The 14,037-nt window shown below is 40.3% G+C and overlaps 1 protein-coding gene across 1 annotated transcript in view; it reads left to right on the top strand.

Moving 5' to 3' along the window:
- The window catches only part of LOC126272561 (uncharacterized), a 219,285-nt gene that overhangs the window by 166,845 nt on the left and 38,403 nt on the right, over positions 1 to 14,037 (top strand). The window contains exon 15 of the mRNA XM_049975483.1: positions 10,015 to 10,216. Coding sequence (XP_049831440.1) covers positions 10,015 to 10,216 — 202 coding nt within the window. The remainder of the gene's footprint in view (positions 1 to 10,014; positions 10,217 to 14,037) is intronic.

Raw genomic sequence — 14,037 nt, 5'->3', positions numbered from 1 at the left:
GGGTACGAAAGGGAAGCAGTGGTTGGGAAGGAAGTGAGACAGGGTTGTAGCCTATCCCTGATGTTATTCAATCTGTATATTGAGCAAGCAATAAAGGAAACAAAAGAAAAAATTGAAGTAGGTATTAAAATCCATGGAGAATAAATAAAAACTTTGAGGTTCGCCGATGACATTGTAATTCTGTCAGAGACAGCAAAGGACTTGGAACAGCAGCTGAACAGAATGGACAGTGTCTTGAAAGGAGGGTATAAGATGATCATCAACAAAAGCAAAACAAGGATAATGGAATGTAGTCGAATTAAGTCGGGTGATGCTGAGGGAATTAGATTAGGAAATGAGGCACTTAAAGTAGTAAAGGAGTTTTGCTATTTGGGGAGCAAAATAACTGATGATGGTCGAAGAAGAGAGGATATGAAATGTAGACTGGCAATGGCAAGGAAAGCATTTCTGAAGAAGAGAAATTTGTTAACACCGAGTACTGATTTAAGTGACAGGAAGTTGTTTCTGAAAGTATTTGTATGGAGTGTAGCCATGCATGTAATTGAAATGTGGACGATAAATAGTTTAGACAAGAAGAGAATAGAAGCTTTCAAAATGTGGTGCTACAGAAGAGTGCTGAAGATTAGATGGGTAGACCACATAACTAATGAGGAGGTATTGAAAAGAATTGGGGAGAAGAGGAGCCTGTGGCACAACTTGACTAGAAGAAGGGATCGGTTGGTAGGACATGTACTGAGACATCGAGGGATCACCAATTTAGTATTGGAGGGCAGTGTGGAGGTTAAAAATCGTAGAGGGAGACCAAGGGATGAATACACTAAGCAGATTCAGAAGGATGTAGGCTGCAGTAAGTATTGGGAGATGAAGAAGCTTGCACAGGATAGAGTAGCATGGAGAGCTGCATCAAACCAGTCTCAGGACTGATGACCACAGCAACAACAACATGGTCAGTTGTGAAGGAAGTGTCTGGTCAGCAGCACAATGTCGACGATATTAAGTCAGTTCACAGGAAAAATATTTCTGTTACTGATAAACCAAATGTATGTACAGTATTTAACCATCATTTTCTGAGCATTGCTGGTGAATTAAATAAAAATTTAATTTCTACAGAGAATCATATAACTTTCTTGGCAAATGCCTTTCCGAGATTGAAGTTTAAAATTCTCCTCTGTGGTACAGACAAGGGAGAGATTGAGTCAATAATTAAATCACTGAAGACTAACGACTCTCATGGTTATTGTGGAGTGCCTACCAGACTATTAAAGTACTGTGCTGCACATGTTAGCGCTGTATTTAGACATATTTGCAATTTTTCCTTTAGGAATGGTCAGTTTCCTGTCAATTACAGTACTCAGCAGTAAAGCCACTTTTAAAAAATGGGAAAAAGAGATGTAGAAAATTTTAGTCTTATTTCTATGCCATCAGTGTTTGCTAAAGTTTTTGAAAAGCTGTGTGTGTAAGGATAATTGATCATTTTATGTCACACGATTTGCTATCAAATATAAAGTTCGGCTTTAAAAGTCGATTAACAACTGAAAATGCTATATTCTCTTTTCTCTGTGAGGTACTGGATGGGTTAATCAAAAGGTTTCAATTGCTAGGCATATTTTTTTGATTTAACTACGGTGTTTGATTGTGTTGATCACAAAATATTGCTCCAGAAGTTGGACCATTACAGAATACAGGAAGTAGCTCACAGTTGGTTCACCTCTTACTTTCAACAGGCAGCAAAAGGTCATTATTCACAATGTTGAGAATGGCTGTGCTGTGCAGGCTGAGTGGGGTAGGGTCAATTGGGGCGTGCCCAGGGATCAGTGTTGGGGCCACTCCTGATCTGTAGTATTACGTGTAACTCTAAAATATTTCTGTTTGCTGATGATAGTAGCTTAAAAGTAAAGGATGTTGTGTGCAACATTGGTTTGGTTTCAAAATGGTAAATCACAGTAAGACTCAGTTTATACAGTTTCTAACACACAATTCAACAAAACCTGACGTTTAAATTTCACAGAATGGGCATATGATTAGGGAAACTGAACAGTTCAAATTTCTAGGTGTTCAGATAGATAGTAAACTGGCATGGAAAGCCCACGTTCAGGATCTTCTTCAAAGACTTAATGCTGCCATTTTTACTATTCAAATGGTATCTGAAGTGGGTGATCATTTGACACAAAAAAATTAGTCTACTTTGCTTATTTTCACTCGCTTATGTTGTATAGTATTATATTTAGGGGCAACTCTTCCCATTCTAAAAGGATATTTTTGGCTCAGAAATGAGCAGTTCGGGCAATAAGTGGTGTAAGTTCACGAACCTGTTTTTGACCCCTGTTGACAAGTCTGGGTATTTTGACATTGGCCTCTCAATATATATAGTCTGTACTGACATTTCTTGTTTACGATATTAGCTTTTTCCCAAGAATAAGCAGCTTTCACTCAGTTAATACTCAGAAGAAATCAAACCTGCATTTGGATCGGATTTCCTTAACTCTGTGCAGAAAGGTGTGCAGTATATTTCTGCATCCATTTTCAATAATCTGTCACTCAAATTCAAAAATCTTAGCAGTAATCCATGCACTTTAAAATCAAAAATGAAGAGTTTCCTGATAGGGCACTCCTTCTATTCTGTTGAGGAGTTCCTTGAAAAATTACGCTGATTCTCGTTGTATTGTTGATTGTGTTTACTTAAACTTATGGCCTGACTTTTTCAAGTTCATAAATATTTTATTTTTATCTGTTAATATGTTTATTTGCAATTTCATGTACTGACATGTTCCATGACCTTGGAGATTTGCTCCTCAATTTGGTCCTTTGGAACTTAATGTGTAAATAAAAAAATAAAATCATACAAGTGTATTGTAAGAAAGCAACAGCGTAGGCTGATAGCATTTTTCCAGTATGTTACCAATGAACAGAAGTCCGCCATCTGCATTAGTTATGATTGAACCTATGTGTCCATTCCATTTCATATCCTACACATTGTTACTCCTGAGTATTTGTATGACTTGAGTGATTCCAGTTGAGACTCCCTGATATTGAAGTCATAGAATACTATATTCTTGTGTTTTGTTAAGTGCAAAATTCTACATTTATGAAGATTTAAAGTGAGTTCTGAATCATTACATCACTTTGCAATCTAATTGAGATTTGACTGGATATTTGTGCATCATATTTAACATATTATTTCATTATATGTACTGTATCATCAGGAAAAAGTCTGGGGTTACCATTTATATTGCCTGCCAGGTCATTAATATACAACATGAACAACAAGGATTCCAATATTCTTCCCTTGGGAATGACTAAAGTTATGTCTACTTTTCTCAATAACTCTCCATCACTATCAAATAACCCTGAATCATGTCATAAATTTTGTTTGATGCCCCATATGATCATACTTTCATTTATAAATGTTGGTGTGGTATTTAGTCAAGTACATTATGGAAGTCAATAAGTACTATATCTACCTGCTTGTCTTGATCCATGGTATTCAGGATGTCTTATGAGAAAAGCACAAGTTGGATTTAGCATCACTGATGTTTTCAGAATCTGTGCTGGTTAGCATGGAGAGATCATTCTGCTTGAGTTACCTCATTATGTTTGAGCTCAGAATGTATATGAAGATCCTGTACCAGAAGGATGTTAATGGTGATGGGTCACTTCTGCTATGTTTCTTACACATGCTGTGTTTTCTTCCAACCACTCAATATAGTTATTTGTCCAGAGCTAAAGGTTTCAAGATCATTCTTGAGATATGACACTATCATCCTCGATCTACTTTGCTGAAGGTATAAACGTTTATACTTGTTTTGAGTGCCCTTTGGTGTCCATTGTTGCTACAGCTGCCTCTTGGTCACCAATACCAGTTTCAGAGTGGGTGCCTATCCCATTGTTGGTATATGTCTCTTCCAATGATGACAGCATGATTGAATTGAAAAAAAAACTGAAAATGGAATTTGGACATGAGCAAGGAACTGTAGTTCATGTTTACCCTGTATGGCATACAGTCTCTCTGAAGAAACTTTCACAGAAACACCAACTACTACAAAATGTGAAACAAGGCATAGGACTATAGAGAGAGACATACCAGAAGAAACAATTTTGGCTGTGTGAAGGGCAATGCACAAAGTCCTAAAAGAATACCAGAGTATAATCTTATAAAAAGTCATCTCAAAAATTCGTAAGAGAATTTCTTCATCTGATTCGCTGTCTACTGATGAGCACAGCAAGTCTTCAGAGTCACTCTCCATCAACATTTGTATAATCCCTTTGGAGGTGAGTAGTTTTTGCCATTTTTTACATGCCATCACAATATGTAAATTCACTATGCAAACACTAGCGAATGATGGCGACTGATGTCTGTACCAAGAATAAGAGTCTTGCAGAAAGGTGTGAAACTACAGTTCAACAGATATCACAGTAGCATCATGTTTAGCAAACTCAAGTGGCGGACTCTGTAAGAGAGGCGCTCTGCATCATGGTCTAGCTTGCTGTCCAGGTTTCGAGAGGATGCATTTGTGGATGAGGTATTGAAGACTCTGCAGGAGAGACGCTCAGTAGCTCGGTACGGGCTTTTGTTAAAGTTTCGAGAACATACCTTCACCAAAGAGTCAAGCAGTATATTGCTCCCTCCTACGTATATCTCGCGAAGAGACCATGAGGATAAAATCAGAGAGATTAAAGCCCACACAGAAGCATACCAACAATCCTTCTTTCCACGAACAATACGAGACTGGAATAGAAGGGAGAACAGATAGAGGTACTCAGGGTACTCTCCGCCACACACCGTCAGGTGGCTTGCAGAGTATGGATGTAGATGTAGATGTAGAATAATTGCTTCCCCTTACTTATACCTCCCAAGGAGATCACAAATGTAAAATCAGAGAGATTTTCGAGTGCCCACGGAGGCTTTCCGGCAGTTGTGTTCTTCCCGCGAACAGTACGCGACTGGAACAGGAAAGGGAGGTCATAACAGTGGCACGTAAAGTGCCCTCCGCCACACACCGTTGGGTGGCTTGTGGAGTATAAATGTAGATGTAGATATAGATCTGTTGTGTTTAAAGCAAATTACTCATACAAGTGCTGTGAGGGTCCACCAAAAGTGCTGACATCAACTTCAAATGTAGTTGTGTTCTGCATATTGAAATGCCATCTGTTGCGTTTAGAGCAAATGATAAATCAATGTGAAACTCCACCAGTAGTGCTGCAAATAAACAGATGTCTTATTCAAGTGCAGCTAAACAATAGGTGAGTGAATGCCTCAGAACTTCTACAGATGTCAGCAGCTCCTGGGGCATGGCAGCACTGAACTGCTGCAGTAGTTCGGTGCACCCACAGCATGGTGCACTCGGACCACTGTAGCAGTCAGCTATAGTCAAAATGTTAAGATTTACATGAGTTTGAATGTGGTGTTACAGTCAGAACATGGGCGAAGATAGCAATGAAGTGGGAGTTTTCACATATGGCCATTTCACAAGTGTACTGCAAATATCAGTAATCCAGTAAAATATAAAATTTCAAACACTCCTGCAGCCTGTAAAAGATCCTACAAGGATGGGACCAATGATGACTGAAGAGAATTATTCAATGTGACAGAAGTGCAGCCTTTCTGCAAATTGCTGCAGATTTCATTTGCTTCCCTATCAATGAGTGTCAGCTTGTGAACCTTTCAATGAAACATGATTGATATAGGCTTTCAGAACTGAAGTCCCATTCGTGTACCTTTGATGACTGCTTGGACTGTCAACACTGACATTGGAATGTTGATGACAGGGAACATGTTTCCTAGTCAGACGAATCTCATTTTAAATAGTATCGAACAGATGGACATGTATGGGTATGGAGACAACCTCATGAATCCATGAACCCTGCATGTCAGCAGAGGACTGCTCAAGCTGTGGAGACTCTGTAATGGTGTGTAGTATGTGCAGTTGGAGTGATATGGGACCCCTGATAAGTCTAGATGCAACTCTGACAGGTGCATGTACATAAGCATCCACTCTGATCATCTGCATCCATTCACGTCCATTGTGCATTCTGACAGACCTGGTCAATTCCAGCAGCACAATGCGACACCCCACACATCCAGAATTGCTAAACAGTGGCTCCAGTAACACTCTTCTCAGATTAAACACTTCCGTTTCCACCAAACTCCTCAGAGATGAACATTGTTGAGCATATCTGGGATTCCTTGCAATGTGCTGTTCAGAGGATGTCTGTATCCTCTCACACTCTTATGGGTTTACGGACAGCCCAGGGGGATTCATGGAGTAAATTCCAGACTGCAGACATTAGTCAAGTCTATGCTATGTTGTGTTGTGGCACTTCTGCATGCTTGCGGGGGGCCTACATGATATTAGGCAGGTGTACCAGTTTGTTTGGCTCTTCCATGCACAATGAGACAGACATTAATCCTTCCTATTCCTTGCCACAATGTCCCTCATTATTCATTACATGTCTGAACTGCCAGTAACAGTTAACAGACTCTAACATACTCTCCCTTTTTTTAAGTTTGTCTCCCTTGATAAGAGACACAGTATGTTTCCAACAGGTGAAGTGTGTTGCACTGCCTCAGTTTCAGTTTTAAAAAGAACTTCAGACTATTGGTTAGGGTGATGAGTGTATTATCTTGAGTCCTCTCTAGTCCCTGCCTCAGTTGCAGGGCCTTCAGAGCTGCAATTGACAAGTTGACAAGTAGTGGTACATTCTGTATTTGTTGGAGAGGTGACACATCCACAGGAGAGGATAATGAGGTACCTTTGGATTCTGGTATGTAACTAGAATGAGATTTTCACTCTGCAGTGGAGTGTGCACTGATATGAAACTTCCCTGAAGATTAAAACTGTGTGCCAGACCAAGGCTCGAACTCGGGACCAACTGAGCTGCCCAGTCACAACTCATGCCCCATCCTCACAGCTTTACTTCTGCCAGTACCTCATCTCCTACCTTCCAAATGCTTGAGTAGCTCAGTTGGTACAGCGCTTGCCCACGAAAGGCAAAGGTCCCAAGTTTGATTCTCGGTCCGGCACACAGTTTTAATCTGCCAGGAAGTTTGGTATGTAACTTTCTGTAGTTTCCCGTTCACAGCAAATTCCAGTCACTTAACAGCAGTCAGGATGACACCCAGCTGTCTGTGCGCCATTTTATGGTGCAGTACTGTTTTGAACAGTAAACAGGGAACTTTAAATTAATCTAGCTAGTTCTCTTTCCCTATCAGTATCTGCTATACTAGGTCGATTTAAATTTCTCTTTAAGAACAGGTCCCATCACTCTGGACTAAAGCAGTAATAACACCAATCTTTAAACATGGAAACAGAAAAGATTGTAACAACTACAGAGGTATCTCTTTAATCACTGTTGTGGGTAAAATCTTCTCAGGTATTGTTGAAAGGAAAGTGCGAGTATTAGTTGAGGACAAATTGGATGAAAATCAGTGTGGGTTTAGGCCTCTTAGAGGTTGTCAGGACCAGATCTTTAGCTTACGGCAAATAATGGAGAAGTGTTATGAGTGGAACAGGGCATTGTACCTATGCTTTATAGATCAAGAAAAAGCATATGACCGGCTTCCTAGGAGGAAGTTATTATCTATTCTACGAGATTATGGAATAGAAGGCAAACTTTTGCAAGCAATTAAAGGTCTTTACATGGATAGTCAGGCAGCAGTTAGAGTTGACGGTAAATTGAGTTCATGGTTCAGAGTTGTTCCAGGGGTAAGACAAGGCTGCAACCTGTCTCCACTGTTGTTCATATTATTTATGGATCATATGTTGAAAACAATAGACTGGCTGGGTGAGATCAAGATATGTGAACTCAAAATAAGCAGTCTTGCATATGCGGATGACTTAGTTCTGTTGGCAGATTCAATTGAAAGTTTTCAAAGTAATACTTCAGAGCTAGATCAGAAACGTAAGGACTATGGTATGAAGATTAGCATCTCCAAAACGAAAGTAATGTCAGTGGGAAGGAAATATAAACGGATTGGGTGCCAAATAGGAGGAACAAAGTTAGAACAGGTGGACAGTTTCAAGTACTTAGGATGCATATTCTCACAGGATGGCAACATACTGAAAGAACTGGAAGCAAGGTGTAGTAAAACTAATGCAGTGAGTGCTCAGTTACGATCTACTCTCTTCTGCAAGAAGGAAGTCAGTACCAAAACTAAGTTATCTGTGCACCGTTCAATCTTTCGACCAACTTTGTTGTATGGGAGCGAAAGCTGGGTGGATTCAGGGTACCTTATCAACAAGGTTTAGGTTACGGATATGAAAGTAGCTAGGATGTTTGCAGGTACTAGTAGATGGGAACAATGGCAGGAGGGTGTCCACAATGGGGAAATAAAAGAAAAATTGGGAATGAACTCTATATATGTAGCAGTCAGGGCGAACAGGCTTAGATGGTGGGGTCATGTTACACGCACGGGAGAAGCAAGGTTACCCAAGAGACTCATGGGTTCAGCAGTAGAGGGTAGGAGGAGTCGGGGCAGACCAAGGAGAAGGTACATGGATTCGGTTCAGAATGATTTTGAAGTAATAGGTTTAATATCAGAAGAGGCACCAATGTTAGCACTGAATAGGAATTTTATAAGGAATTTTATAAGGGGGCTATGCTCCAGACTGAACTCTGAAAGGCATAATCAGTCTTAAATTATGACGATGATGATGATTTAAGAACTAAAGCTGTAATGGCAAAGAAAGTGGTTTGTCTTCCTACAATGGAAAAACCTGGGATAAAAATTCACCAGCTGCATGAAGCTTAATGCAACTCTGTGTTGTGCACTTTTGTTTTGTCAATATTACATTCACTATCACAACCATAAAACAAACCCAAAAATCATAAATTTACAACAAACATATAAAATGTACACTACTGTTGGATAATGTAATTGGAACATGGTATGATACCTATAAAATTATCAGAACAAAGTATTTTGCTATGGCAGTTGCCTTTGTATGAGATGTTTGTTTATGTTAACCAGAACTTTTTAATAGAGCTTTTCATGTAAAAAGATCTTGCCACTATTAAGTTTCTTCTGCTGCTCTACCTTGTTCTTACTACTAACAAGTGCAGCACTCTGCACTGGGACCACATTTACATTTGCAATTTTGGCAGACACATCAATAATTATGAAATGTTAAAATACCTTTTTATATACATAACAGTTTAAATGTGTTGAATATAACATAACATTATAAACTGTGGCACATTTTTGAGGGTAGAATTTTAATTTTAGTTGAAGTTACAAGTGCTATTTTTTTTCCAAGCTTCGGTTCCTTCAGAAAACACATGCAAATGTAAGAATGTTTTTATTTACAGATATTTCATACAGATATTGACCCCTGTTCAACAAATCATCATTGCAGCTGAGACATCAAAACTATAAAGTCAGAGTGTGAAGTATGGACTGTTCGCTGTTGCGTGGCTCAAATAATACACTTCCTTTAAGTGGTTTTCTTTGTACTTCATTCAGCTCTCCAATTTAAAGTGTAGCTTGCATGAGTTACATAAAAGGCAATCCCAAAATTTCCTTAATTAATGTTTATCTAAACCAAATGCACCACTTACTTTATATAAAACAGAGAGATAAAATAATTGTGATTAACTGGACATGGGAAGAGTCTGAAAACACTGAAAGTTTTTAATTCTGACTCTCATGAACCAGGAAATTCATATATTAATTAGGTTTATGTTAAGTAGGGAATGTTATGAGCTGATTTGTGGCTAAACTTACTATGATTTGAGCATGAGCTATCCAAATTGTAATTCATTACAGGTTTATGGACCCAGTACTATAAGACAGTTGAGTTTTAAATGTGGAAATAACAGAGATTAAGCACAGAAAGGTGGTAGATAATATTTACTTCTGGTAACTGATAACTATCCCTTATTGAACAACGTATTTACTGTTAATATCAGGTATAAAATAATACATTAGAGAGATAACATTGATTTACATTATCATCATATTTGTAGTCCCAATGTTAGGGGGATTTCTTTTACTATTTCAAATACTTTCTGTTGCAGTGAACAAGCTCTCGGAACTCTTGTCATAAGACCTGCAGCATCACACGTGTTGGAATTTGAAACTTACTTCAGACATCATAATCTTAGTACAAATACACATAACCCCTGGTTTGCTCAATTCTGGTCAACAGTATTTCACTGTAGGGGTGCAAACTGCCACAATAAACTATATAAAGACCTTCAGAGTTATCATTTTAAAGCGGTGAGTTGTTTTATTGTTTTATGGTTACGATATTTTTTTAATATATTTTTAAAGTATATCATTCTTTTTTTCAATAATTTGGGAGTAAAGGGCACCACTTACATAGCTTTTGGATGAATTTTATCCCATCTGCTTCTCCTAGTACTTTTCAGCCCAAAGGGTCACCTTCCTGGATGTTAATTCCACATCTCTGATGGCTCCACCCATACCTCTGTCCATATCAAGTCCACTAACCACCAAGAGTAGTTGCATTTTGACTGCTGTCACCACTTCTACACAAAATAACAGCTCCAGTTTAGCCTGAACAACCATGGTTGGCATATCTGCAGTGAGAATAATTCCCTTGGTCAGTATGCTAATGGTCTCACAAAGGCTTTCATAGACAGGCACTTTCCCCCAAACCTACTGCAAAAACAGATTATCCATACCATAACCCCAAACACGCCCAATCATCCCACCAGCCCTAAGAAGCAGGTGCAAAGAAGTGCCCCCCTCATCACCCAATATCATCCCAGACTGGACCAGCTAAAATATGTCCTTCATCAAGGCTATGACTATCTATCATCATGCCTGGAAATGATTGACATTCTACTCATGATCCTTCTCATCCCAAGGTGATACTCCACTACCCAATCAACTTACACAGCATACTGGTCCATTGCTATGCCACTCACACTCCTAACATGTTACCACAGTGGTGATATCCCTGTGGAAGAACCAGATGCATGAAGTGTCCAATTCACACACCAGCACATCTTTCTGTAGTTCTGTTGCAAGTTCATACTATCCCATCAGAGACAGGGCGACCTGTGAAAGTAACCATGTCATATTTTAGCTCTTCTGCAATTTCTGCATAGCATTTCAGAGTTGACCATCCTGCAGTGTTATACGCTGCCAAGCAGAACATGCTTAATTTCACTGGCTGCTTTACAACTTGTGTGATCTGGACATCTCCCCTTCCTCCCCCCCCCCCCCCCCCCTTCTCCACCACCACCACCCAGTTTCAGCTTTTCTGAACAACGCAGATTGACGTGTTGAATAATCAGGATCTCTGCTGGATATTTGCATGGTTCTTGCATGATATTTTGATGGTGTAATTCGCTGTCTTCTTCAAATGCTACCCGAGAATGATCTCCTTGGGTGCATCAAGTCTAGTATATATGCCTGGATGATGCTGGGTGCACCGTAATCAGTCTGCACCACATTCAGTGTTCAGTTCATGGTCTCCACCTACCAGATACAGCTCCAATAGTGCTCTCTGGCCGCTGGTGTTGCGACTGCCGTCCATGCCCAGCTTGGCTGTCCTCTGGGGTCGTGGTTATTATCTGCGGTGTGTCAAACCCAATGTGTAATGTCTGGTGCTCTGTCACATGACTGTTCCCTCAGTCTCCAGTTCTGTTTCTTGCTGTGCATTCCATGACCAGTCTGCACCATATCATGCATTCTGTCCGTGATCCGTGCCTACCAAGAGCATCTTCAATGGTCCTCTCTGGCTGCTAGTGTGCTGCTGCATTCCATGCCCAACTTGGTTGTCCCCTGGGATTGTGGTCATCATCTGAGGTGTGTCAAATCCAACCTGCAAGCACTAGTGCCCTGTCACATGGCTGTCCCACGTTGAGTTTTCAGAAGCTCAAGAGTTGGATCCCAGGCAGTGCTGAGCTCATATCCAGTGTCATGGTTAGTGAGATTCTTTATCTCAATGGATTCTTTTATGACACTGTCTCAATATCTTGGGGCCTGTGTGATAATCTTTGTATCATTGTAGTTCATCAAGTGGCCAAGTTCTACACAGAGTGTTTCACTATGGTTGATTTTGTTGCCTGTCTGAGACTGATGTGCCTCTGGTGTTCTTTACACTTGATTTCCACAGTCCTTGTGGTTAGCCGATGTATGACATCCCACACTGGTATGGGATGCAGTAAATACCTGGTTTACATAGCCATTGGTCATCCTTCACATTCCCCAGTATTCTCCCAATTTTTGTGGGTGGGCAAAATATACTCTTGATGTCATCTTTCATGAGAATTCTGATGATCTTAGTGGAGATCTGTCTGGCATATGGCAGTTAAGCCATCTTCTTCACCTCTTTTTGTCCTTCTTCTGGATCCTGTGGCTGACTGGCAGGTCTTGCATGAACACTGATTGTAGGTATTCCTTTTCCGTCATCAAACTGTCAGGATCTGACAGAGTATGCACCCTGTGGACTAGAGTTTTGAGCAGTCCATTCCTCTCTGCCAAATGGAGGCAGCTATCAGCTTGCAGGTATAAATCAGTGTTAGTAGGTTTATGGTACACACTGTGCCCAAATGTGCCATCTGCCTTCCTCTTCACTAGTACATCTAGGAATTGGAGTTGTCCATCCTCCAGTTCCATCATGAATTTTATATTCAGGTGGCTTGAATTCAAATGTTCCAGAAAATCATCTAGCTTTTCCCTACCATGGGGTCAGAAGACAATGGTATCAACCATATACCTGAAAATTCACTTGGGTTGATAAGTGGCTAATGTATGTGCCTCCTCTTCAAACCTTTCCATAAATAAGCTGGCCACCACTGGTGATAGAGAGCTGCCCATTGCCTCCCCCTCTGTTTGGTCATAAAACTGACCTCTATGTAGGAAGTCTGTTGAGGTTAGTACATGCCTGAATCAGTCGAGGACAGCCTCATCAAACTTCTCTCCATAAAGATCGAGTGAGTCATTCAGTGGCACTCATGTGAGCAGAGACACCATGTTGAAACTGACCATGATGTCAGAGTCCACGATGTGTAATTGCCTCAGCCATTGTAGGAAGTTCTCCGAGTTCCGAATGTGGTGTGCACATCTGCCCATGTGTGGAGCCAGCAACTTCTTTAGGTATTTTGTGGTAGGGTTGCTGAAGAAGTTGCAGTCACCACATGTGGGCAGATGTGTACATCACATTTGGAACTCAGAGGACTTCCTACAATAACTGAGGCAACTGCAAATTGTGGACTCTGACATCATAGTCAGTTTCGATGTGGTGCCTCTCTTCACATGAGTGCCACTGAATGACTCACTCAATCTCATTAGAGAGAAGTTTGATGGGGCTCTCCTTGACTTATTTAGGCATGTACTAACCTAACTGTACTTGCTAACTAAAATCTGGACTAATCTGACCAGACCACAGATTTCCAGTTGTCTAGAGTCCAACTGATATCGTCACAAGCCTGTACTTGCTAACTAAAATCTGGACTAATCTGACCAGAACACAGATTTCCAGTTGTCTAGGGTCCAACTGATATCATCACAAGCCCAGGAGAGGTACTAGGAAATATCGTGCTGTTAGCAGAAGCAATCACATTTGTCATCTGCTGCCACAGCCCATTAATGCCAAATTTCATTGCCCTGTCCTAATGGATACATTCATCATACATCCCACATTGATTTCTGTGGTTATTTCATGCAGTGTTGCTTGTCTGTTACCAATGACAACTCTACGCAAATGCTGCATTAAGTGAAGGCCATCACCCACTGCATGTCTGTGGTGAGATAATGCCTGAAATTTGGTGTTTTTGGCTCACTCCTGACACAGTGGATCTTAGAATACTGAATTCCCTAACAATTACCAAAATGGAATTTCTCATGCATCTAGCTCCAAATAGCGTTTGCATCGTGTGGCAATCTTCAGATTGGAAACCTCTGACATGAAGCACCTGAGTAAAAATTACATATCTGCCAATGCACTGCCCTTTTGTACCTTATGTATGTGTTATTACTGCCATCTGCATATGAGCATATCACTATCTCATGCCTTGCCAACTCACTGTACATCCCCAGATGTCTCAAATTGAATAGCACTGCTA

This window comes from Schistocerca gregaria, chromosome 5, assembly GCF_023897955.1.
Source record: "Schistocerca gregaria isolate iqSchGreg1 chromosome 5, iqSchGreg1.2, whole genome shotgun sequence".
Classification (NCBI taxonomy): Eukaryota; Metazoa; Arthropoda; class Insecta; order Orthoptera; family Acrididae; genus Schistocerca; species Schistocerca gregaria.
This window is presented reverse-complemented; position numbering and strand designations above follow the sequence as displayed.